The sequence below is a fragment of the Lycium ferocissimum genome, chromosome 10 (assembly GCF_029784015.1).
Source record: "Lycium ferocissimum isolate CSIRO_LF1 chromosome 10, AGI_CSIRO_Lferr_CH_V1, whole genome shotgun sequence".
Classification (NCBI taxonomy): domain Eukaryota; kingdom Viridiplantae; phylum Streptophyta; class Magnoliopsida; order Solanales; family Solanaceae; genus Lycium; species Lycium ferocissimum.
Window position 1 is genome coordinate 24,876,967 of NC_081351.1, and position 27,415 is coordinate 24,904,381.

Here is a 27,415-nt window from a genome sequence, read left to right on the forward strand (position 1 = left end):
AGAACGGTGGAAAGGAAAGAAATAACTACTCCTTTGTTCACTTTTACTTATCCATTATTCTAAAAATAGATTTTCACTTTTACTTGCCACTTTTAGCATATCAAAAAAATAAAATTTATTTTTTCCTATTTTCCCATAGTATTAATTACTCACTTCAAATTATTTTTCAAATCTAATAAAAATATGCACCAATTAATATGAGTACATTAGTAAATTATGTACTTTATTTATTATTTTTTAAATAACATGAAAATTTTAAAATGAACAAGTAAAAGTGAACGGAGGGAGTAAAAGGGAATTTATTTATATTTATTTATAGTTAGAAGGATATATTCTGTTAAACCCATGAGAAAAAAATTGTTTAATTAACCATGTGCAATTTTAATCCAATCAGTCAATTGCCCTCGAATAGCCGCCTTTACATCTACTTTCCAGATTTGTATGGACTTTTCTAATCCAACAATATCTCATTTATTCAAACGTATAAGAATAGAGAATGATGCCCTTATTTATTTCATCATATTTTGGAAAAAGAATTTAAATAGCTAGAAAAAGAAATAATTAAGAAGAAGAAAGGATGAAGAAGAGTGTAGGAATTATTGGTTGTTTAGTGAAAAGGAATATTGTATTATTGGTATGATAATTACGTATAGAACGGGCATTTATGATGGATGACTCGAAAATTATTAATTCTTTTCCACCAGGTTTTCTTGTTTAGTATATCTAGCAGTATTATATATTTCTTTTGGCATCAATTAATAATGTCTTGCACTCAATGTTTGATCAAGTTATTGAAATTGAAAAGGAAGATGTGACAAGAGTGGTTTGCTCACGTGGCATAGCATCTTACACTTTCAATCTTGTTGTGGGTTCGAGCAGTGGCGGAATTAGGATTTTTATTATCGGTGTTCAAAAAAATAAAGTACACACGAAAAAACCAAGAGGGTTCAACATCTACTATATATAAATAAAAATAATTTTAACCTTGTATACCGACTCCGCCCCTATATTCGAGTCATTGAGGGAGCAAAAATCTGTGAGCTCCCAGGAAGAGGTGGAAAAAACAAAGATGTGAAAAAAGGAATATTGTATAATGTATATGATATAATTCGTAATTATGGAACATGCAATGTGTGGATGAATAGAAACTTATGTATTATCTTAGGTTGTATTCTTTGATGTATCAATTAAGATCTCCGGCATTCAAGATCTCACCAACTTTGTTATATGTTCATTCAAGATCTCATGTGCCAACTTTGTTATATTATTGAAATTGAAACTAAAAGATAGAAATGTCATGAAAAGCATTGTATGATAAAATATGTAGCAAACAAAGTTATAGATTCCTTCCATATCTTCCGGTATCTCTGATTTCAAACTTCTATTGGAAGCAAATACCCACCACATCATGTAGGCAACATGGGATTCTTAAATTTTATAAATAAAAGGCCATGCCAATTTACATTAGCAATAGATTTGTAATCTAAATTAGTAATCTCCAAAAACAATGGAAAGAAAAGCAGAGATAATATCTCAAGAGTTGATCAAACCAATTGTTGCTCAAACTTGTGAATCCTACAATATACGAGCTCTAGATTGACTTGTTGATTTTTATCCCTTTGATGGAAGATTAATTAATGATAACACTTCAATCATTCCAAGTGATTTTATAGATTCCTTCATAACTATAATCTCAAAGACATTCTCTCAAATTTTGTTCAAACAATCTTCCTCCCAAAGCTTGAGGATAATTCACTAGCTTCCACCACTATTGTTTTGCTTGTTCAACTCACATTCTTAGAGTGTGGAGGCAAGATTCTTGGTTGCTCTGCTTCTCACAAGCTCGCGGACGTGGCGTCCTTCAGCGCTTTTGTTAAATGTTGGGCAAAGGCAACAATGTTGGCTCCAGGAAATAAGTCCTGCTCTTTGATCCGCCCTGATTTTATAACGCTTAAAAAAAATCTTTTCACCTACCGAATTGACGTTGCCACCTTTGACAATCACGAGTAGTACTTGTACTTTCGTGCCACGGCCCCAATTATCGTGTGTCACGAAAATCTTTATCTTCAATGCATCTAGCATCTCCAAAAACAATGGAAAGAAATTGTCGCAGAGATCATCGTAGGTAGTGTCTACTTGTCACACGGTGAACTTGGGGAAATGGTCCATTCTAGCTTCATTGACCGACGAAATCGTGGAAAATTTCTTGACGTTCTATTAGGCAAATAAAGGCGAAAACGACAAAGACTTGTCAAATTTGGTGGCAATACTAAGAAAGGTTTGTGAATCCTAATTGGAAGATTTTTGAAGATTTATAACAACAAAGCGCGACATAGAATTGTATAATTTTAGTAGTTGATGCTATTTTATCATGCAATTTTGGATGGAAGATTTTAATTTAACGATAACAAAATCGATGGAATGTGGGAATTGGAATTTTTCCTTTTCCAAAGTGACATAGATTTTGGATACTTTTAGTAACATTGGCGCATTTTGCGTTACATTTTAACTATTTTCAAAGCCTATTCTCTCAAATTTAGCACATTGAAACTTGTGTAACACCCCGTATCTTTACGACCTAAAAAATGATCCTAGACTTTCAAAAATCGGAATTTGAATGTGGGAATTGGAATTTTACCTTTCGAGGATTACGCCCATTCACTATTTCGGTTTACGTATTTCAAAATCCAAACCACCAAGGTTTTCCGAACATATATATTCGTCTACATTTTGACGTTACATTTGTTCAAATACGGACCGTATTTAGAGTGGAGGCAAAAACGTAAGCCTGATACCCGATTATTTACCGAGCATTGAATTTGACATGAAGATTTACATAAAAAATCATCCGTATTTCAAAATATGGGTATTTCAAAAACATATTTGAATTGGGAAAACTTTTGATGAAAGTTGTGAAATACTTTTAGAAATTCAATGTTATTATGGCAAAAAAGGACGTACTAACAATGTTGTTTCTTTTTAGACGAATCCATAAGTCAAAAAATGACGGCCCGTATTTCTAAAACTAGGGTTTTCAAAATACGCCTTGATTTAACTGGGCCAAAATCTAATTTTCCCGAAAATATATTCTTTTCACCTTAATCATTATTTTTCATTCCTTGAAGCCACTAGTAATCCACCTCCTAACCCGTCTCCCATCTTGTGGGGTAAGCCTACTCTTATTTAACACATACCCTAATGATCTAAATAAGAAATCATCATTCCTAAACTAGGTTTTCGAAAACCCATCTCAAAATTCAAAATTTTGTGTGTCTCGAAAGCTCAAGTCTTTATTTCAAGTTTTGGAGCGACTAAGGTATGTATCTACTATCTACGCGTGGGAACATCATTGTTTCTTCCCAAAAATCATGCCCTCATAATCCATAAATCATGATTCTCTATTTTTTTGGAAGTTTCTATACCATGTTCATGATAACCTGGTCCATGTCCATGAAAGGATCTATATTATGTATGAATTGTTATAATTCCATCATGGATCCTAATATTTCTTTATGATTATGAATCCGTCCGTAATCATTCCATGGGTTCTTGCATGGTTTTTAAATAAAAATGCTTATTTCATGAATATCCTATACTACGAGTTTTACATGTTGTATTTATATATATATGTTCGTACCGTGACTCGAAAATTTCATACATGATCATTCTTTAGGCAAATAAAGGCAAAAACGACAAAGACTTGTCTTAGCCAATTATATTGTTCATGTTTTTGGGGTTGCACGAATTACACTAAGAAAAGGTTTGTCACAATACCTTAATTTGCTCGTATCGACTCCATCGGTTACCACCTCATAGCCCCGCCGGTCCAGTGCAGAACTCCACGTACCCACGTGGTGATATCACGTAATTCGGTTTATGAAATGCTTCCCTACTTATCATGTTTTACTTATGTTGTATCTATATATGATGCTATCATGTTATTTCATGTCCCATGGACATACCAAGAGACGTCCCCTTTATTGCCGGGGCACAGATTCGATACGTACGATTAGGGTTTCATAGTTCTTGTCGGTTATCTTTATTGACATAGCATTTAAGTATGCTTTTAGTAGAGGTTTCATAGACTAGTCGGTTAGTTATGTTAGACATGCAAGGTGTTTAGCCATCTTAAATGTATTCCATTAGATTTAAATAAGTATTATGACATCTCATGTTTTTATAAAAAGCTCATCACGTTCAATATTTGCTCATGTATGCCTCATGATTCGACAGCCATGTGGTTCGGCTCGGTCACACGCAAGATGGCACCGAGTGTCGTGTTTCGCCCAGGCCATGATTCGGGGCGTGACAAGAATGTCATCATATTGTTGGATTCTAAAGATGGTGAATTGAGGCCTAGATTTGCTTGGAATCAAAACATATGGAACAATTTGAACAAGACCCTGATTTACTAAAATTTTCCAAAATCAAAAACAACAACTAGAGCTGCCCTTTTAGTCCCGAAAAAGTTGAGGTCAACTATATGAATTCTCGCTGACTATGTTCAGATATAGGTTTAAATAAATTATTGCAGTGTGATTTTTCCGTCAAATAAAAATAACAACTGCTACCACTACTACTGCTGCGTCTCAGTCCTACAAAAATTTATGTCAGCTATATGAATTCTCGTTGATCATGTTTGGATATAGGTCTTAAAATCTTGTCATCGACTTCTCCATAAAATATAACAAGAACAAATGTGGTTCAGTCTCGAAAAGTTTAGAATAGGATATATGAATCCTCGCTGACCATGTTCGAATATGTCTTAGATTCTTGCAGAGTGTGATTTATATTTGAAGGCATTTAGATTAATGTCACCCGATTTGTATCAACTTTGATTAAGGTTCAATAAATGAATAAATATCATTTGCTACAAAGAAATATAACTCACTTTTTCTTGGGAGAACAATTATGAAAGTTTCTTGCATAGTTGTTTAAACAGTCTTCTTGGTTCAAGCCTTGAAAATGGAGAAACTCCTAATACGGAGTGCTTTTCTTTTTAATGGAGAAACCCCAGTACTTTGATATGCTAAGTACGGTCCAAACAATGAATGGAAAAATTACATCCACTGATCACGAACATGTCAGGACCATTCTCAGTCTAATTTTAGCATGTTATTACTTCTGCAATTTGCCACCAACTATTGCTCCACATAATGAAATGTACCAATTAAATGTTGTGCTATATTGCGCACACACGCACCTTTGAGCAACTTATATGTTGCACAATGCAGGATGCTCGTATACATGCCGAATTGATGCAAGTGAAAGAATCGGTCGCATCGACCCTTTTCCTTTACGAGTCTAAATTTTGCATATCGTTTTAATTATCGTATTTAGTAGACAATTGAATATTTATAAATAAGAAAAAAAAGTAAAAAATTGTTGCACAAATCTTGACAATAACTTGACAGAGTATACACCGTTTAAGCATAACGAAACTAAAATCACACATGATGACATATTGAACTTTCTTTTAACAATTTTTTATCTTAAATTATAATCATATTAAGAACAAGCTAATAGTAGTGTTACTTAGTAGGTGTTTGGCAATAGAAACCAAATATTATTTTCACTTTATTTGGAATTTCTAATTTTGGAATTGAATATGGAGTTGTGTTTGTTTATACTTTTTGAAATGAATGTTTGATTGTTTGAATGTATTTTTTTCAATTAAAAAAAGTGAAATATGATGTATACCATCCCCCCTCCCCCACAATTTCTAAAAACTAGAAAACACCACCCAGCTTGATTAATTGGATCCCATATTTTTGTTTAAGTACGAAGAAATTGCTTCACTAATTCAAATATCATAATTAATAGTATATTTTTTACTCTCTTTTAACCTATCTAACAAATAAAACTCAACTGAAAAAATTCAACCCAAAAACCAAAACGTCGGCACACTTGATCAAATTGAAACAAAGTAGTTTTTATAAAAGGAAAAAATGTAGGGAAAAATTTGAAAAAAGAAAATTTAAAAAGTGAGAACAGGCTTTGAGGCGTTTTATGATTGTATTTGGAATTTTCACGGCCAAACAATGTTTTTTAATATGAAGTTAAAAATAAATCGTAAAAAAGTGAATAACTCTCATGGCTCATGTACAAGCTTAAGATGGTTACATTTGAAATCATCTCATGGTGTAAAACTTGTTAGGTTGATTTTTGACTAGCATAATTGAAAAATGTTGAAGTGACAACCACATTAATTCATATATTCACATAAGATATTCAATACATGATATAATTCATAACTCTGATAGCCGCTCTATGCAACTTAATTAATTCATAAGCACCCACTAACTTCAACTAGTGCAGATATCGAATAACTCCGTCCTACAATTTTTTATATATATATATATATAGATATCGAATAAAAAAAATATATATATATATATATATATATATATATATATATATTGGAAATCAATTAGGACAAAAAACACTTTTAAATTAATTAAAATGATTTATTACAAATAATTCTATAAAGATTCGGTTTAGGAAAAATACATTCTACCTCTACTCGAAGAAAATATTTACCCGAAATGGCCCATATTTCTAATATTACTGAAATGACCCTTTTATACATTATTATATACTTTTATACAAGATTTATATATTGTCTATAGTAAATATATAATGTTGCATATATGATGTAATATTTTATCCTGGACGGTATATATATTTTTTTTTTCCCTATTTTAAAATACCAACTCAGACCCCCCCCCCCCAACCCCCCCCAACAGAAGCCCAATAACACTGCAAAACGACTCCCTACGTCCAAAACCCTCAAACTAAAATCCCCAAAACATTTCATAATCGAACTAAACCCCAAACCAAACACGACCTCTTTCCCCATTTTTCTCAAAATTGAGGTGCAACAATGCCAACTGTTAGTGTTGGAAAAGACCGTTTATTTGAAGCCCTAGGTTCTACTTACAGTAAGTTTAATTCTCTTTCACTATCAAAATTACCGCATTTTAATTACTTTTTTACCGTTAGATTGATAACTTTTTTTTTTTGTGATATGAATTTGCAGCTGATGATGAATTTGATGAATTGTGCTTTAAGTTTGGTATTGAGCTTGATGATATAGTAAGCACTACTCAATTCCGTATTTAGATGTTATTCTCTTTGTTTTTGGGATAATTTCAATAATATACAATCCAGCATAAAATATTACATCCACGTAGCCATATTTTCTTATTTACATCTGCATAGCCAACTTTTCTTTTTTGCAGCAGGGTTTATACAAACTATATATAATGTTATACACATAGTGTAGACAATGTATAAACCTATATAAAAATGTATCATGATGTATAAAAGGGCTATTTTGGGTAATATTAGAAATATGGGCTATTTCGGGTAAATATTTTCTCCAAATAGACATAGTATTTTCCCTTTATTTTTTGGTTAGAAAAGAATGTCATCTTACCAAATCAAGAACGTTTTTCCAGATTTTTCCTTATTAAGTGTTAAGTGACCAAATACCAATACCTATTTAATTAGGGGTAATTTAGTCAAATTACTCATTTTTGCCTAGGAGTTAGTATTTTCTTAAGGCGCATGCAAATAGCTAAGTGGACACTCTTTTTGAACCGGAGAGAGTAACATATTTGTATATAAAAAAGGTTTAATGACTTCAAAATCAACTTCAGACGTACAGATTAAAGTCAAAAAATTCAAGTCTGAAATTACAAATTTCATATATACAAGTCTAAAGTTAAGCTTGTCAAAGCCAAATTTCAGACAATTTAAATTAGGAGTCCTAAGTTTTGGATTGCCAGACCAAACTTTAATCTCGCAATAAATGCTAGATATGCTTAATTTATAATCAACATAGAACTAAATCGTGTTCTCGATCACAAATCATCCCAAAAATGTTGTACATGATTTGTTTGTTCATGGTAGTATCAAATTTCAGGACCTCCACAATTTTTTTTTCTTTTAAATGAATTGACCCTTCCCTGGGCCCTGCTAACTTGGGATGCTTTGTGCATTGGGCTGCTTCTTATGTTATTTAGTAAAACTGTTTGTAGTTTCCAAATATGTAAATTTTATATCCAAAAACTTGTGAATTGAGCAAATTTGATGCTGCTGTTATACTTTGGATCAGTAACATTCTGGGGATGTAAGAAGTAATTTGTATAGTCATATGTGTTTTTCTCTCTTCAGCAAGTTTATTTGATCCAAGCATTGAGTTGTTGGTCTCCTATTGAGTCTATGCTTGTTTGAAAAAATGTAGACAACAGAAAAAGCAATTCAGAGAAAAGAAAAGCATTTGGAGGAAGAGGGAACGGACGACGATGGAGAGACCATATACAAAATTGAAGTGCCGGCAAATAGGTGGTCTTGTCTGCTTTTCATAATCACATTGCAAAATCAATTTTCCTGAATTTGTAGAAACTTTTGGAGATTTTGATTTTGCTTTGAATATTTGGAATCAAGTATAACTGATTTTCTTTGGTGGGCTACTAGCATTTTGCACTTAGTTTAGTGGAGTGATGTTAAATTGTTTTTTATTTGGAGGATAACAACGTTGGTTTTAATTTTGGCACTGGTAGTGTAACATGTCTTCATTGAAACTGGTATTGCAGATATGATTTGCTTTGTCTTGAAGGACTAGCGCAAGCTCTCCGAATATTTAGCGGGATTGACCCAATCCCAACGTATAAGGTGGCGGATATTGGTAAAGATTCTATGCTTGAAGTGTATGTCAAAACAGAGGTACTAATTTCTAATACATTTTATTACTTGATCCCCACAAAAAAAAAAAAAAGATGTGGTGAAGAAACTAATTAGTTATAAAGAAATTTCTTATTGCATTAACTATTGTCTTTCCCTGTTTAGACATCCAAGATTCGCCCATATGTTGTATGTGCTGTCTTAAGAGGTGTAACATTTGATGAGGCTAAATACAATAGCTTCATTGATCTACAAGACAGGCTGCATCAAAACATTTGCAGGTATTACTGGACTATAAAGCGCAGTTTGAGATTCCTGTTTATCTTTTCTTTTTCAACTGAAATTTCTATTGTTGAGACGTAATATAATTAAATAATCGCCCCAAGCTTTCGATGTAATGGTTAGAGCGCAACTTCTGAGTGTGGGTTAGGTGCACGTTACTGGCTGGGACCATGCTACAGACAGAAGCATGGTATTTAAGTGGGGAAAGTTAGAGGGACGGGCTTATTATTCCGAGTTCCGGATGCGCCATTGGCCCTTAAGATTTCTCGATTATAAAAGAAAAATTAGGTAACTGAAAGTGTGCTTTTTCTAATATAATGTGATGGTCACACACTTCAACATGATATTAGAGCTGACATAAATGTTGGGTTCAAACCTCACCATAATAAAAATAGATCTCCATTGTTTGGCCCATGAATAAGAATCAGGCCACACATGACGGGGCCTGTTGAGACATAATATAACTAAGTGATTAAAAATGTGTTCTCTTTAACAACTTAAGCTTAGATGGGAAGGTTGCACACTTCAACACCTATTTAACTCTTTTAGTTTCTGTTAGCCCTACTTGATGTTAAATTTTGTTTAATGACATCTTGAAGCATGGCGGATCACTACTTGGGTGGAATTAATTCTTATATTTTCCTATTATCGTTTTGTTTCTCGGCTGTAAAGATACTGTAAAACTTTGTACTTGTGCAGTCTATTTTCAGCTTTCCTGAGGAATCAGTGAGTAGATAGCTTTTACTGGTTTTCCTGAACTTATGAAGCTTCTGTACATGGTTGGATACCCTTCAGTTATTCTTTTAAAGGGAATTTGACTTGTAAAGAAATTATATAGAAACCTTAGCTTGTTCAGTAAATGAGACTAGGTGAAAGGATTACTTTAATCATGCGAGTTAACTTATTGTCGCCAAAAAAAGGAATTTTCTTTTCAAAATTTTTTAGAGCTTATGGGGGATAAGAAATGCAATTTATTTCACCTAAATGAGAGCATGATTCATCATTTTGGGATAGGCATAAAGCATGTTTCATATCTTGTACTAACAGCTTTATTATCTAAAAGAGTCCTCAAGTGTTTTCTCTTGCTTCCACTTAGGTACTCATTGTTTGTTCTCCTTTTTGCTTTTTCTAGGCGAAGAACCTTGGTTGCAATTGGTACCCATGACCTAGATACAATTGAAGGACCTTTCACATATGAGGTATATGCGAATTGTATACCTAGCTTGATTCAAAGTTTTTCTTGTATTACTAGCTCTAAATAAGAGTGACAGCCTGATTTTTCCTTGTAAATCTGATTCTTGTGTACTGTATTCTTTTCCCTAAGTAGTTTTTGATGGGGGATGCTTAAAATTTTTCCCTCTAATTTCAGGCTTTGCCTCCTGCAGAAATAAATTTTGTGCCATTAAAGCAGGTAATTGGTTTATTTTAGCAGTTGGCCTAGGTTATGATGGTGTTAAAGCTGATATTTTGTGGTTGTTTTTTCAGACCAAAAAGTTCAAAGCTGATGAGCTGATGGAATTTTACAAAGTGAGTTGCAGCTTATCCTTTTCTTCTTTGTCTCTATTATTGTTCTTGTTATATCTTGAAGATTCACTTAGGTTAATTTTGTACTTTAAAGACATATCTAACACATCACTGCACTGATTTGCAGTCGGATTTGAAGCTGAAGAAGTTTCTGCACATAATCGAGAATTCACCAGTGTACCCTGTTATATATGATTGCAAAAGGTATCCAGCTCACAAATGAGCCTACCCGTCTGGAGCTATCTTACTGCATTTATTTACTTCGTTGCCTGTCCAATGACCTATATGTTTTTTTAGATAGAGTAATAGCTTTATTGATATAATTTGGAAACAAAAGACTTGTTGGAGATAAAAGTCGAGGCTGTTGTGGTTAGAAGAAGGGGATTCGAACACAATTCTTTTGTAGATTAGCAGTTGCAAACAGAAAGACAGATTTGAATAGGGTAATGGAAGTGCACAAGGGGGTGGAGGGGATAGAAGAGGCGGCTATTGGTTCCTGTGATCGTTTATTTGAAGAGGAATTGTGGTGGAGACCAAAATTGGCGGTGTTGGTTTTTAATCAGGTAAGAGAGGAAAAGAGGGGGTGGTTGGAGAGGGAGATTGGCAAAGAGGAGGTGAGGAGCGTTGGTTTATTGTGTGGGGGATAAAGCTTCGGGCCAAATGGGTTCACGTTGGCACTCTTCCAGCAGTGTTCGGATACATTTAAAGGTGAGGCGATGGAGACTATTAGGGAGTTTCAGTGGAGTTTAAAACAAGTATAAATGCATCTTTATTATCATCAATCCTAATAGGGAAGGAACAACGAGCATCAAGAATTATAGACTTATTAGTCTAGTGGTAAACATCTATAAGATAAATCTCTAAGGTGCTTTCCCTAGACTAAAGGTCTTGGACGAGACTATGTCTACTTCCCAAAATGCTTTTGTTGAGGATAGACAGATTCTAGATGAATTTTGGCCACTATCTTTCTACAACTCATTAGTCACTCTCTGTTCTGCAGGACTGTTGTATCTTTACCCCCCATTATTAATGGTGCACATTCAGCCATTTCACTGAAAACAAAGAATGTGTTTATAGAATGTACAGCCACAGATTTGACGAAGGCCAACATTGTTCTGAACACAATGGTAGGAGCTAGAAGCTCTTTTTCCTTTCCTCTAGTTTGCTGTGACTCTGACTAATTAAATATTACATGTAGGTAACCATGTTTTCAGTGTACTGTGAGCGGAAGTTTGAAGTCGAACCGGTTAAAGTAACATATCCTGATGGAAAATCGTTTGTTTATCCCGATCTCTCAATCTACGACATGAATGTGCCTTTGTCCTACATTACTGGTATCATTGGAGTTCAATTGCCAGAGGATAAGGTATTATAGAGTTTGCTGTTCATCCTCTCTTCTTCTCTCTTCGTCATGTAAACAGAAGTTTCTGTCATTTTATCATCATTTTTTTTTTAAAGAACTGGTAACTATATCTTTTATATGGCAAATGTAGCAAAACAGTACTTAGGTAGTACTGAAACCATATTTACAACAAACTCTAAATCTTACTGTCCTCTTTCTAGATTGAATTTAAAACATCAATAATAGAGACAGTATCATTTGAGTAGATCTGATTGCGCCAAAAACACAGAAGCAAGATAAGAGTTTAGCTTAATCTTCTGCAACCCACTCTCCACATTCTCAAAACATCTGGAATTTTTCCTTCCAAATTGTCCACCAGATGTAGGCAGGGACAGTTCTCCATCTACTCCTGTCCTTTGCCTGTAAGCCTGTTTCCTCCCAACTTTTGATAGCATCTATGGCCTTTCCAGGCATGGTCCAAGAGATGCCTTTGAGTGTACGCAGACCTTACCCCTATCTTGGGAGGTAGAGAGGCTGTCTCCGAAAGACCCTCGGAGTTGCCAACAGATCCATATTCCATATTTGTAAAATCATTAATGGGGTATAGAAAGCTTTTCCTCCAGTTAATGTCATTTTATCATTGTATCTTCATGACAATTATGATATTGGTCACAAATGTTCTGTAACTTCCAATATTTAGGACTCCAGCATTTAGTTGACCGAAACCGGTGCCTACGGCAACTATACCAAGTCCACATGGTTGCATAAACTATACTAGTGTGTGGTAGTAGATGTCATTATGCTTCAAACGGTATCTGGGGATTTTTCTTGATCTGTAATATAACTCATCCTTATAGCCAAAGTAGGATATCCAAGAAATGCATCACATACACTCATAATTGATTTTCAGTCACATAGTTGGATACATCTCTTCTTGTTGCTTTTTTTCCTTTACCAGAAAACAATGATAATTGATTTTTTGATTACTTCCATGCTTGTTTTGAAGCACCGAGTACAAATTCCCTTCCATCAGATTGGTGGAAGCAAAGATACCACTCGCCGTACTAGAACATCTCTCTATTAGCTGCCACTAGATGGTATTTTTCGGAAATTCTCTGTAGCCTGGCTTATTTGGAAGGAGAATTGAATTACTATATGTCCATTTGGATGAAGCTGCTTTGAAATTTGTTCATTCACACACAAACTTTGCTTGGAATAAGTGTGAGATTTAGAGATGTATAGTTTTGGAGAACCAATAATTTGCTTTAACTGTCAAATTGTTTAGTGTTGGGGTGGAATAGGTCCAAATGGAATCAATGGATATAGGAGATTCATATATCTAACCAACTAGTTTTTGGTTGACAAACGTTGCAGCTCTTGTTGCTGACATTTAAGCATATTCTTGGTCGCTCTAATATGCTTTCAATGGATTTGTGATTTCCACAATTTTAGTGTCCTTTAAAAATTGAGTCATATAACTAGAACAGATGGAGTTAATTTTCTATTTTTTCTTAATAGGCAATGTACTTATGAATAATGGAATCATCAATTTATGATCTTATCCTCCCCAACATCCCTACCTTCCAAGGTAGGGGTAAGGTCCGTGTACACTTTACCCTCCCCAGACCCTACATTGTGGGATTTCACTGGGTGTGGTGTTGTTGTTGTTGTATCCTCCCCAACATGAAGTTAATAGATCCAAATGCTGTCTGAAATACTTTGATAGTTGTTTAGTTTAAAGGGGGATTAGGTGGAGAATAATGATTGGATCCATGTTTGGCATATTGGATTAATGAATGATGGCACCAAGGGGGAACGCTCCAAAAGTTTATTTGGGTTCCAAAGCCTTATGATATCTGAAGAGGATGACAAAACCGACTTGGAAACTGTCTTTTTGCCGATTTAATCTTGAATTCTTACTAATAAGTAATACCTACAAAAACTTCACTGTTTTTGGAAGAAATAGCATTTAAGTTCAACAAAAGAAGTGAAAAACAAATTTGAGTACCCGAGTTGCTAATCCTAATCAAGAAAGCTTTTTATGTTGCTTTGAATTGCTTTCCATGGCTTAAGTGTGCTTCAAACAGTAGCATCAAACATAAGTCTGCGGTGTGATTTGATCCACTGGCTTAGAGTTTAGACATCTCATACGCTCATGGTACTTTTATTGACTTTAGTAACATGTCCTTTCTGGTTCCGCTGCTATATTTTGGATGAGAAGGCCATTTCAGAATTTTCAGTTCATTGTTTAAATGCTTCTCAGTAATTTCTTGCAGACTTGCAGTAGTTGCTTGCCCCTTTTTGCTTTTATGTGAAAGACATTTGTTGCTTTTACTGCTGTATTGTCCTGTGAGTAGAAAAGAAGATGGAATTTTTATCTAGACTCTAAACAGCTAAACAACATTTCAGGTGGCTAGTTTGTTGCAAAAAATGCAATTGCGTGCAGAGAAATCTGTATCAGAAGATAAAGAAGTCAAGTTTGTTGTATCTGTTCCTCCCACAAGAAGTGACGTTCTTCATCCATGTGATGTAGCGGAGGTATTTGCTTAGATGCATTACTGCTTATAGTTACTATCCCACCATAGCTTTTCTGCTTATAGTTACTATCCCAACATCTTTTCTGAAGGATGTTGCTATTGCTTATGGCTACAATGAGATCCCAAAGAGAAAACCTGCATCTTTGAAGCCTTTACCTCTCAGTCAATTCAGTGATCTACTGCGTACGGAGGTAATGTGCTTATAAACTTCTTTGTTGTTCATATTGCTAACACCGGCTTGGGGCTGTCATGGCCATTTATGTCTTTGCAGAAGGCAGCATCATTTTCTATTGTGTTCTGTGTAGTCTCTGTGACATGTAATCTTTAAGAAAATTATTTCTTCTCTTCATTCTCAAAAAAAAATTCTTGTCTAAGCCCTCAATACTTTTTTCTCAGACTGCTTTATCAGGTTTTTTTTTCCCGCTTTTGTTAGTTGCATTTTCATATTGCTTTGAGCTATTTGTGCTTATCTGGCCTTTTCTCATCATGTTTTCTCGAGCCGAGGGCCTTTCCGAAACAGCCTCCCTATCTAGTAGGGGTAAGGTCTGCGTACATGTTACCCTCCCCGGACCCCACATTGTGGGATTTCACTGGGTATGTTGTTGTTGTTGCCCTCAATACTCGGAAATGGAAAAATATAGTTTGGGACCTTTAGAGTTCGCAAACAATTCAGTTCTAGTCAGCAAGAGGGGTCAGTGTTAGTTCCAATGTCTTTTATAATCTAGTTGGATTATAACCCCTTCTCTGAGCTATACGTCCCAACTTCATTTTTCTTTCTGATCACGTACTTCCCTTTTTGGATTTTGGACTTCGATATTAAAGTCCTTTTATTAAGGTTTTTTTTTTTTCATAGGATGATGTCATAGACAATTAATGCGTATTGAGGTGTTGTCTTATTGAACTATATATTTCAAATGCAGCTTAGTTCAAAAAACAAATGCAGCTTAGTACGTCAGTATTCGGTGGTCGTCACATAAGTTTTTTAAAAAAGAACTAACTTGTTCTTTCTTCATGAAGTTTTCCACTGTGTGTGTTCTTGATTACGTTCTTGATTCATAAATTATTTTTGATATCTTTGCTTCCCATCTAACTTAATGTTTTTCCCATTTTAGATTGCAATGGCTGGTTATACCGAGGTGTTAACATTTATCTTGTGTTCCAAGAAAGAAATTTCCTCCATGTTGAACCGTGAAGAGGATAACTCTGCTGTGATCATTGCTGATTCCCGTACTTCTGAATTTGAGGTGTGTCTGCTCTGTCTCGAAAAAAAATTAAGTCGTCAATCAACTCTGTGGCTTCCTTGCCAGAAACCCCTTATTGCATGGTTTAGCCTGTTATTTTGGAAGAAGAAAATTTAGCATACCACTTTGAATATTGTTCTTGACTAAGAAGACAACATTTAATTTGAAATCTGGGGCATGTGCAACGAGATAAATAAAATGCTGATTAAACCACATCAGTTTATATCAGTTGTTCTATACAATGTCTTGGTGGGCTAAGATAGCCTTCCCCCCCAGATGACCATCTCACCCTCAAAGATGCAACAAATAGCCAAATAGGATGCTCAACTATCTTTTGGGCCATGGGAATGTTTTGACATGATTTGGACGGACCTCCTATGAAGGAATTCGGTATTTGGCACCGAACCCTGTTAGGTTTTAACAATATAATGCAATTAAGAATGTTCCAACACAATATGCCTATGATCTCTTTCAATGTCCAAATACAGCTTATGTATAATCTTATATGCTGACAATTAAGCTGATAAGCGTCCCCACAGTTCAACCATCCTCTTCGTATTGTATTGAATTTAGCCTTAAAGCTTTTCTAGGTTAATCCTGATTTGCCAGACTCTAGATATTCTAATTACAGCTCAAAGAGCACCAAGTAGAATGACAATCTATCGGATATCCTACTGAACCACAGAATGTAGCCCCACTCAAATGGCTTTAGGCCCAGGTGGGACCTTTTCATCAGCAATGGAGCACGACACATGCATATATGTGCAATCATGTTTCTAAGTGGCATGTAGAAGTAAGAATTGTGATATGGTTTTCATCTGGAGATTGAAACGCAAAATAAGAAGTGAGTATTTGAACCTCTCATCTGTGCTCTTTGCATCTTATAGGAAAATTGTTGTTCGTCAAAATTAGATATCGATTCAGATTTAAACATGTCTCTTCCCTAGTAAAGGGAGAAAGTACTCTTTTTTTTTTTTTTTTGAGACTGTAAAGGGAGAAAGTACTCGCTGAGGTAGTTAAGGTAGATGATTAAAAGTCCTTTTTGTTGTATTCCCTTGGTCCAGTCTATTAATTTTTTTGATTACTTACTTAAAAGAGATGCTGCTTTGTGTAATTATTCTGTTGTCCGTGATTTAGATTTAATCAAATGCAAACTGCAAGCCTTTTTAATTTGTATAATGTTCCAGGTTTCTTCTATTTGCATATTTTTGTTCATAGTTATTATGTACCAAATGCTGGTAATTAAAACAGCTCGCTCTTTGTAGGTTGTTCGGCCTAGTCTCATGCCTGGACTATTGAGAACTGTGGGGCATAATAAGGACCATCCAAAGCCTATAAAGGTAAATGAAGATAACTAACTTCTGCATGGTTTCACCTGCCATTTACTCTGCCACTGAGCTTACTTTTCAACGCGTGAAGTAAGCTCATTTGCAATTAGTGACAGTTTTAAGTAAATAGCATTTCTCACCAAGTCGTCGAATAGATTGTATTACCTTGTGAGCTATTTAAATCTTTTCAGAAGGAAATATGCTATAAAAGCTTAATTATGTGGGGGATGTTTGTTGACAACCAGTGAAGGGATTTTCTGCTAAGTTTTAAGTGAAACTTGTTAGTTAGTACTACTTTGCTATCTCCAAGTATTAAGTTATGTGATCTGTCATTGCTATTGTTTAGGTGTAGTTACTGCCTTGAATTTTCTCCTTTGCCAATCCTTTTGTGACTGACTTCTGCATGTTAAGTTTAATGTCTTTATTTCATTTTTTGTTTCAGATTTTTGAAGTTGGTGATATAGTCCTATTAGATGGCACAAATGATGTTGGTGCAGTAAACCGTCGCCACCTTGCTGCTCTGTATTGTGGCGCAACCTCAGGATTTGAGGTACAGATTTACCACATTTGTAGCTCATACAGTGGTAGTTTAGTAGTTCTGCTGCACATTACAAGCTCCAGTTGTTGGAATATGTATTCTAATTTGGACGGATATTTTACTTGTAAAGGAAGCTCAGTTATAGGTCTTTACTTTTCTTCAGGAAGAGTTGATTGCCAATGAACGTTTAAAACGGGAAGGTTGTTGGGTATATGAAAATAGTTCTATTGCCTCAGTCATGAAAGTTATTTCATAATCTGGACCTTATTAGCAAACCACCTCTGCCGTCGAGTCCCTGCAGATCCTCTTTTGGTCTTCCTCTCAGAGTGACCCATTCCTTGTTGTCCCTCTGTTGCAATGAGATTGCCCTACTTTATGATGTGCCCTAAATAGCTTGACCTCTCTTTAAAGGGAAATTTTTTTCTCCCTCCATATTACTTCAAATTGGATGTGACATTTTTCAGTTGAGTTCTCCACTTATACAGATGATTGTTAAAGCACTTATTTACCAATTCAATATAATAATCAATTCAAACAATTTGATCTCAAGTCTTGTGCTAGTTAGACTATTCCTATATTGGGATGAAGGGAGTATCTTCTCTAGACATGGATCATTGCAAGTACCGTTCTCCTTTTGCAAGAAGTCTTGTATGCACAGAGAGAGTTCTGGAGAAGTCCATCGTTCGCTTAGGTGGCAGAATGATTTTTTCCCCTGCTTTGACATCAGTTGTGCTGTGATGATTTCTGCAAACTCTGAACTTTCTGCTTCCACAAATACTTTTTATCTCTGGAGAAAAAGGACCAAACTTGGAAGGTTCTTGAATAAAATATATTTTGCTATTTTGCTTATAGGTGAAGTTCCCCCATAGGATTATCTAAAGTCGAACTTCTACAGACTTCCAAGCAATGATTTGATTGCTCCACTGTTATCAGAGTCATATATATAATTGTAATAGTCCTGTAGGTTGCGCACTAGCTTCTAGGCACTCAAATGTTTTGACTCTCTTGATAATTTTTTCCAGCTAATTCATGGTCTAGTCGACAAAATCATGGAAGCAAATGGTACTAATTTTGTATCACCTGGAGACAGTGCAGGCTACTACATAGAAAGATCAGAGGTAACTGTTTGCATTTTTCCAATTTGCTTCCTGTTATCTCATTATGAGTATTGCTCTGTGTGCTTATTTCTGTCTTAATGTGTCGTAGGAGCCTGCATTTCTTCAGGGAAGACAAGCTAGCATTATTTACAGAGGAAATCGAATTGGAACATTTGGCATTGTGCACCCTAAGGTATTTCAATTGTTAGGCATTGATTTTGCATACAGAACTTGTCAACTAATTTGGCACGTATTCTAATTATTTTCATCATCATATTAAGCATCTCGAGTTTGGTGAAGTCCTATATAAATCTTTTACCCTTCTTCTTGGGCTATAGTCAATTTGTTTCTGCATATTTTCATTTGGATTCATGGTCAGTGATTCCCTTCTCCAAAATAAAAATAAAAATAAAAATTATGGTGCTGATTTGAAAGCATGTCTTTGGAACATTTGAAAGTAATTGTTCTCAAGCAAAGACTAACAGGCATAGGTTCCCGGTCATGCATTGAATTATCATCCCGATACATAAGTTTTATGTTTTGCTATTTGGTTTCAGGTCCTCAAGGAGTTTGACATTCCAGATCCCTGCTCCTTTCTGGAGCTTGACATGGAGTCTCTCCTATAGTCAGGTTTCATGATACAATGTACTTTTACGCACTCATTTCTCGATTTCACCTCCCTTTTCTCCTGGAATTAACGCACCTATAGTTGATGTTTGCCGGAGCATCAACTACCATGCCCTTATCCTCCTGGGAGAGCTTATTCGCGTTTGTTCCATGAAGTACGCTGCTTTTGATGTCAGCACCTGGAGCTGTTCGAATGTGGAGAAAATTCTGACAGTGATACTTGGTAATTGAAGAAGACAGATGATCCGCGTACATTTATTTGATTACTGTCTGACAGAAACCCTCCCCTCAGGCAATGTGTTTGACATCATCAACATTGAGATTATCATTAGTTGTTAGCCTGGTTAATTCACTCTTTTGAGCAAACATAAGATGATTTTTTCAATGAAGCTGTTCACTTGTGCCCCTCTTATATCTGAATGATTTATTTGGTTTAACATGAAAATAGCCTAGCCACTATTGGTGTTGTCCAATGTTGTACATTAAGCTAAACCCGAAACCCAAACTTTATGTTGGTTAAACATAATAAAGCTAGCTAATTAATAGAGTTGGTTTGATTCATCAGCATCGGTGTTAGTAATTTGCTACCCAAGTTTCTAGGTGTTTCTTAAGGATTTATCTAAAGTACGACCTTTATATGGTTATTAGATGTAGTAAACTAAGGATAATGTTATAACTATAACTAGTATTGAGCTAAGTTCCATAGTTGAAAAGTTATGCCACTAGAGACACTGATATCATGAAGCTCGTGTCTGTCTTTTAACTCCGTAGCAAAATTCATCCGTACTTGTCCTTGTTGACTCAAAGATTGAGATATTTTTCCCCACTACTCAAAGATTGAGATTGATTCATGAATTATTAGTGTTAGGGCTGCTTATCAGACGGATTGGGCAGATAATTATTCTTAGTGGTTCGGCTTATCGGTTATTGGCTATTAAATGTACTAATCCACTAGCCAATCGAGAAGATATCATTTGGTTCGGTATTTAGTTAGCAATTATCTAACGGTTATCGGTGTATCAGCCAAAAAACACATAAATATTGGCTCTCTGTGTTTAATCGTATATTTTATGCCACCGAGAACAATAAGCTAGAAATGATCCAAATGTCAATCCGTTCACTAACTGTTAACCCGATAACTCAATATCAATAAGCCAATTTTGCGGTTAGATTATTTGTTACGATTCGCTTTTGAACAACCCTAATTATAGGCATGGTATGAACTCAGAAGCCCGATAACGGAGAGTCTGGTCCACGAAAGGAAGAGTGCTTCTAGGCATTACGGAAATTGGAATTTTTGAAGCAGCTCTTTATACTGGAACTGAATCCTACTCATAAGAGCATTTCGAATGCTAAAAAGTTTTGGTTCATTTTATTTTCGATATAGGAGATTCTAAAAAAGAAAGGAAGGAGGAGTCTTCTTATATGGGGATTGCAGATCTGGCTAGTTATTTAATTTTATATATAGCCATCACATACTGGACTACTACATTCCATTAGTTTAATAAAGTATTAGGGGCAATTTGCAGGATTGGCCTTCGCTGGGGTGGTCTTTAATTGCCCCTCAAATTTGTGGTCTTTAATTTTTGCTTTTCGCTAAAAATTTCTTAGTTTCGGGTTTGAACCCCCCGCTGAGTAAAAAAATTTAAAAAATAAAAATAAAATTCGCAAGGCAGAGTTTTGCATGCTTCAGGTAGAATTTCAAACTCTACTTTAAGGTAGAGTTTTGGGCAAACTCTGCCTTAAGGCAAAATTTACCTTCAAGTAAAATTCTGCTTTACGAATTCAAACCTAGTCGCCTTTCAAAATTCCTTCATTTTTTTTCGATTTTTTTTTCACTTTTTTCACTTTTGGACGTTTGGCCATAAATATTCCGAATACAACTTGAAGTTGTATTCTAGAATACCAAAAACTCAAAAAACTTATTTTTTAAGAAAATTTCACTTTTTTCACTTTTTTACAACTACATTTCACCAAAAACTACAATTTCAAAAATTATGGCTAAACACAACTCCAACTTCAAAAATTCCAAAAAAAGTGAATTTGTTTTTGGTATTTATGGCCAAACGGCACCTTAGAATTGGAACCACTAAGTTCTAAGACTTGTACTTCTAGTTGATATATTTTATTAGTTTGAAAACTCTGTATAATTTGAAGAGGATATTTGAACCTCCAATAATTGAAAGAGAAAGGGACAGACCATTGAATATAAGATTGTCCTTCATAGATAAAATAAAACAACAAAAGAAGAATAAGTAGACATTTTTACTGATTTGACATGTCTATTTAGACTTTCCAGCGTCAATTGATGTATTTTTTGGACATTTTGATGATAAACAGGACTTTAAAATTGTACAAATTTTTCGAATTCAAATTACATTCAATCATTCTCTGTTCTGTTACCATTGCCAACTTTTCAGACAAATAGATCTGTAGCCTGCAAAAAAACCATGGAGAAAAAGGTGGAGATAATATCAAAACAGTTGATTAAGCCATCTGTTTGTCATGTTGAATCCTTCAATATGTCTGCTCTAGATCAACTAGCCCCTCCTACTTACTATCCAATTTTTCTATACTATCCAAATGATCAAGAATCAACCAATTTATCAACTAGATCCCTACAACTAAAAAGTTCCTTGTCCAAAATTCTTGCTGATTTTTATCCCTTTGCTGGAAGATTAATCAATAACAACACTTCAATCAGTTGCAATAATTCTAAAGATGATGGATTTGGAGTGTTGTTTATTGAAGCTTTTGCACATAACTACAACCTCCATGAAATTCTTCTTTCAGGGAGCAAAACAAACACCTTAGGACAATTTGTCCCACCAATGGATTCACTATTGAAAACTCATTTGCTGATTGTTCAAGTCACAGTCTTTTAAGTGTGGAGGCATGATCCTAGGTTGTTTGGTTTCTCACAAGCTATCTGATGCTACCTCTATTTGCACTTTCATCAATAATTGGGCAGCTGCGGCTCGAGGTGCTAATAATTCGAATTCTTTGACCCCTGATTTTACATCAGGGGTCAAAGTCTTCCCACCAACTAAACAACCGCCGCCATTGCCATTTGCGAATCCCGTTGGTGGTCAAGAGAAGCAAATCATTACGAAGATTTTCTCGTTTGATGGGCCTAGCATAGCGGATCTCAAGTCTAAGGCTCTAAGTAAGGATGTACCGGGTCCCACACGTGTTGAAGCAGTGTCGGCTCTGATATGGAAGTGTGCGACCGTCTCATCTAAAAGCAGTACTGGTACGTCTACTTTATCCCACGTGGTGAACGCCAGGAAAAGGCTTGTACCTTCACTGCCCAAAGGGGACCATTGGAAACTTCCTTGCCTTTTTTGTGGCTACTAAAAGTAATGAGGGAGACAAAAATGACTTATCAAATCTTGTGACCATCTTGAGAAAAGGTTTATTAGAGTTCCCTAGTTTAAATTGGGATGTGGCTTTGGACCAAATAGTTGAGAATTGGAAGATGTTAGGAGATCTTATATCAAGAAACAATGACACAGAATTGTATAATATTTCTAGTTGGTGTGGGGTACCATTTTATGAAACAGATTTTGGATGGGGGAAGCCAAAATGGATAAGCACTATGTTTCAACACAAGAATTCAATTGTGCTCATGGATGCCAAAGATGGTGGGATAGAAGCCTGGATTAGTTTAGAGGTAAAACATATGTCAGAATTTGAACAAAACCCAGATTTGCTAGCTTTTGCGACCACTAAATAAGCAATTATGAGTTAATTTTCACAAGTCTCCTGTCCGAGCAATAGGAATGGAGAATTTTCTGGTAGGGAGCGCTTCTCTCTTTATGGCCGTATCCGGCGCAAATCTGGACTTGGGTGTAAAGAGTTCTGGATACCATATAGTTAAGGTTCTTCATCTATTTATATTTTTCTATTTCTTGGGCTTTTGTTCTGTCCCCGTACTTTTACCTTAGGTGATATATGAGGATCAAAGATCAAGCTAATTTCCTTTTATATTGGAACAAATATCTTGTGTTTGCATTAGAAAATAAATTTTGCACTGTCAGTGTGCATAAGTTAAATCCTTGAATATTAGATTAACAAAACATTACAATCTAGAGCTCATAGTAATTTTCATCTTTTATGATGTATAACTGATTGCCGAACGATGTGTACGTAATAAGTTACTAAAAAAGTTATCACATGCTAAGCAAAATGAGACTAAGGATGGTCTTAACATGTTCTTGATCAGTGGATGTAGTTTTTTCATTTATTGCGGGATTTTCACAAAGGCGGATCTAGGATATTAACTTTATGCGTTTGGAATTTAGGATTCTGGAATTGTGACATCAAATTAACATATAATGATAACTGAAGCAAGTAACGAGTATTAAGAATGTAATCCTATGCTTTATTTCTCTTATTCTTTGGGTTGATTTCCTTGATGACCCTGATTATATGCAATTTCTTCCAACTTCAAAAATTTCATTCTCACACATGTTTGAGCAGCTTTTGATCTTTTTCGGGAAAATCCATTTGTAGTTCTTGAAATTTAACTTGACGCACGATAAGTAGTTGAGAAACCATGAGTTTCAAAGGGCATTTCAAAACGTTTTGACCAACCAAACATAGAAAAATTGGAAAACATTTTCCAGTTTTCCTCCATACCACACACACCCCTAAACTAGCATGAAGGACAGTCACAGAATCTGTATTGCAACTAACCATCACCACACGCTTAATGGCGTCATAAATTTTTTGCCTTAAAAGACTCACACAAGTATACAAGATCGACAAGTAATAAAGTGATAATAAGATCAAGTATCATTTCCACGAAGTTCTATAATTGACCATTAACTATATCAAACAATTCCTAATTATCTAAACAAGGAAGTTTCAATAGTTTGTTTTGTAGTTATTATAATTAAATATTAAACAACAAAATTAAGGAATTAACTAATAAATTTGAAAATAAATTTGGATATTAATGTGGAGAAAATATTTCAGGGTTATGGAATATCTATCAACCCTGTTGAATTTTTCAGCTAATTTGACTAATTAATTTATCTCAGTATTACTGAAAGATGTAAAAAAATGAAGATAAGCACCAAAAAGTTTAATAGCTTGCCAAGTCCACCCACACTCATCTAATATCTGATGTTTGTATGTTGACATGGGTGATATGATATCCAAAATGTTGGACATATTAATTCAATTCATTAATGAAAAACCAACTAATATGTGTATGTATTACTTCCCCTGTCTCAATTTATATGACACAATTCAGATTTCAGAGAGTCAAATTTTTCGATTTCGACCGTAAATTAAGACGTGCAATTTTTAAATATTTGAAATAAAATTAATTATATATTTGGAAACAACGTCAAAAGTATTATAAGTAATAATTACAAATATTTGTAAGGCATATGAAAAAAACTACAGTCAAATAAAACTTGTTTGACTCTCGAAATTCAAACGGTGCCACATAAATTGAGACGGAAGAGTGATTCTTGATGTCGCAAAACCAGTTGGTTGGCATCTACTATTAAATTATATGAATTTAGTTAAACATAATGACAGTTTTCATACTCGTCTAATAATTACATTCATCACATGAGATCTTAATTTCCACAATATTTCTGTAATAGTATATCATTTGTAGAGAAAAATTTCACGGTACAAAGTTCTAGGCAAGAAGATTGTTTTTAAGAGAAGTGAAAGGGACTTAAGCGTATAAGTTAAAATATCCAAACTTTTAGATGGCACAAATGATGTTGGTGCAGTAAACCGTCGCCACCTTGCTGCTCTGTATTGTGGCGCAACCTCAGGATTTGAGGTACAGATTTTACCACATTTGTAGCTCGTACAGTGGTAGTTTAGTTGTTCTGCTGCACATTACAAGCTCCAGTTGTTGGAATATGTATTCTAATTTGGACGGATATTTTACTTGTAAAGGAAGCTCAGTTATAGGTCTTTACTTTTCTTCAGGAAGAGTTGATTGCCAATGAAAGTTTAAAACGGAAAGGCTGTTGGGCATATGAAAATAGTTCTATTGCCTCAGTCATGAAAGTTATTTCATAATGGAAAGCTGGACCTAATTAGCAAACCACCTCTGCCGTCCAGTTCCTCTTTTGGTCTTCCTCTCAGAGTGACCCATTCCTTGTTGTCCCTCTGTTGCAATGAGATTGCCCTACTTTATGATGTGCCCTAAATTGCTTGATCTCTCTTTTAAGGGAAATTTTTTCTCCCTTCATGTTATTTCAAATTGGATGTGACATTTTGCAGTTGAGTTCTACACTTATACAGATGATTGTTAAAGCACTTATTTACCAATTCAAACAATTTGTTCTCAAGTCTTGTGCTAGTTAGACTATTGCTATAGTGGGATGAAGGGAGTATCTTCTTTAGACGTGGATCATTGCAAGTACCATTCTCCTTTTGCAAGAAGTCTTGTACGCACAGAGAGAGTTCTGGAGAAGTCCATCGTTCGCTTAGGTGGCAGAATGATTTTTTCCCCTGCTTTGACATCAGTTGTGCTGTGATGATTTCTGCAAACTCTGAACTTTCTGCATCCACAAATACTTTTTATCTCTGGAGAAAAAGGACCAAACTTGGAAGGTTCTTGAATAAAATATATTTTACTATTTTGCTTACAGGTGAAGTTCCCCCGTTGGATTATCTAAAGTGGAACTTCTACAGACTTCCAAGCAATGATTTGATTGCTTCACTGTTATCAGTCATAGATATAGTTGTAATAGTCCTGTGGGTTGTGCACTAGCTTCTAGGCACTCAAATGTTTGATTCTCTTGACATTTTTTTCCAGCTAATACATGGTCTAGTCGACAAAATCATGGAAGCAAATGGTACTAATTTTATTTCACCTGTAGACAGTACAGGCTACTACATAGAAAGATCAGAGGTAACTGTTTGCATTTTTCCAATTTGCTTCCTTTTATTTCATTATGAGTATTGCTGTGTGTGCTTATTTCTGTCTTAATGTGTCATAGGAGCCTGCATTTCTTCAGGGAAGACAAGCTAGCATTATTTATAGATGAAATCGAATTGGAACATTTGGCATTGTGCATCCTAAGGTATTTCAATTGTTATGCATTGATTTTGCATACAGAACTTTGTCAACTAATTTGGCACATATTCTAATTATTTTCATCATCATATTAAGCATCTCGAGTTTGGTGAAGTCCTGTATAAATCTTTTACCCTTCTTATTGGGCTATAGGCAATTTGTTTCTGCATATTTTCATTTGGATTCACGGTCAGTGATTCCCTTCTCCAAAATAAAAATAAAAATTATGGTGCTGATTTGAAAGCATGTCTTTGGAACATTTGAAAGTAATTGTTCTCAAGGAAAGACTAACAGGCATAGGTTCCCGGTTATGCATTGAATTATCATCCCGATACATGAGTTTTATGTTTTGCTATTTGGTTTCAGGTCCTCAAGGATTTTGACATTCCAGATCCCTGCTCCTTTCTGGAGCTTGACATGGAGAGTCTCCTATAGTTAGGTTTCATGATACAATGTAATTTTACGCACTCACTTCTCGATTTCACCTCCCTTTTCTCCTGGCATTACGCACCTATAGTTTATGTTTGCCAGAGCATCAGCTACCATTCCCTTATCCTCCTGGGAGAGCTTATTCGCGTTTGTTCCAAGAAGTACTTATATATTCGTTTATCAAACTTTGCTTCTTTTGATGTAGGTACCTGGAGCTGTTCGAATGTAGAGAAAATTTTGACAGTGATACTTGGTAATTGAAGAAGCCAGATGATCCGCGCACATTTATTTGATTACTGTCTGACAGAAACCCTCCCCACTCAGGCAATGTGTTTGATATCACCAACATTGAGATTATCATTAGTTAGCCTGGTTAATTCACTTTTTTGAGCAAACATAAGATGATTTTTTCAATGAAGCTGTTCACTTGTCCCCCTCTTATATCTGAATGATTTATTTGGTTTAACATGAAAATAGCCTAACCACTATTGCTGTTGTCTAATGTTGTACATTAGGAAGCTAAACCTGAAACCCAAACTTAATGTTGGTTAAACATAATAAAGCTAGATTATTAATAGAGGTGGTTTGATTCATCTTCATCGGTGTTAGTAATTTGCTACCCAAGTAGGAGGGCTCTAGATGTTTCTTAAGGATTTATCTAAAGTACGACCTTTATATGGTTATTTAGATGTAGTAAACACGACCTTTATATGGTTATTTAGATG

The 27,415-nt window shown here is 35.0% G+C and overlaps 1 protein-coding gene and 1 pseudogene across 5 annotated transcripts; both read left to right on the forward strand.

Moving 5' to 3' along the window:
- The first annotated feature begins 6,782 nt into the window (after positions 1-6,782).
- On the forward strand, positions 6,783-27,096 carry LOC132032943 (phenylalanine--tRNA ligase beta subunit, cytoplasmic). 5 transcript variants are annotated; one of them, XM_059422759.1, is made up of 20 exons: positions 6,783-6,941; positions 7,040-7,095; positions 8,249-8,349; positions 8,601-8,730; positions 8,854-8,969; positions 10,103-10,169; positions 10,340-10,381; positions 10,456-10,497; positions 10,622-10,698; positions 11,495-11,621; positions 11,693-11,860; positions 14,246-14,374; positions 14,463-14,564; positions 15,486-15,617; positions 16,880-16,954; positions 17,385-17,492; positions 18,503-18,598; positions 18,687-18,770; positions 19,135-19,207; positions 26,779-27,096. In XM_059422759.1, exons 1-19 carry the CDS (start codon positions 6,884-6,886, stop codon positions 19,201-19,203), a joined length of 1,779 nt encoding a protein of 592 aa, XP_059278742.1. In that variant the 5' UTR covers positions 6,783-6,883; the 3' UTR covers positions 19,204-19,207; positions 26,779-27,096. The 5 variants fall into 5 exon arrangements, with proteins under 5 accessions (XP_059278742.1, XP_059278741.1, XP_059278740.1 ...); XM_059422758.1 differs by lacking the exon at positions 26,779-27,096 and adding an exon at positions 19,287-19,616 and having other exon boundaries at positions 19,135-19,222; XM_059422757.1 differs by lacking the exon at positions 26,779-27,096 and adding an exon at positions 19,287-19,616.
- On the forward strand, positions 21,421-23,331 carry LOC132032944 (stemmadenine O-acetyltransferase-like; annotated as a pseudogene).
- Positions 27,097-27,415: the final 319 nt, after the last annotated feature.

What these genes read in the sequence shown, in the direction of transcription:
- LOC132032943 (XM_059422759.1), top strand. Translation starts at nt 6,884, where the DNA reads ATGCCAACTGTTAGTGTTGGAAAAGACCGTTTATTTGAAGCCCTAGGT. An exon ending in AAGTGTATGTCAAAACAGAG is followed by an intron (nt 8,731 to 8,853) that starts GTACTAATTTCT and finishes TTCCCTGTTTAG; the next exon opens with ACATCCAAGATTCGCCCATA. An exon ending in CTGCATCAAAACATTTGCAG is followed by an intron (nt 8,970 to 10,102) that starts GTATTACTGGAC and finishes TGCTTTTTCTAG; the next exon opens with GCGAAGAACCTTGGTTGCAA.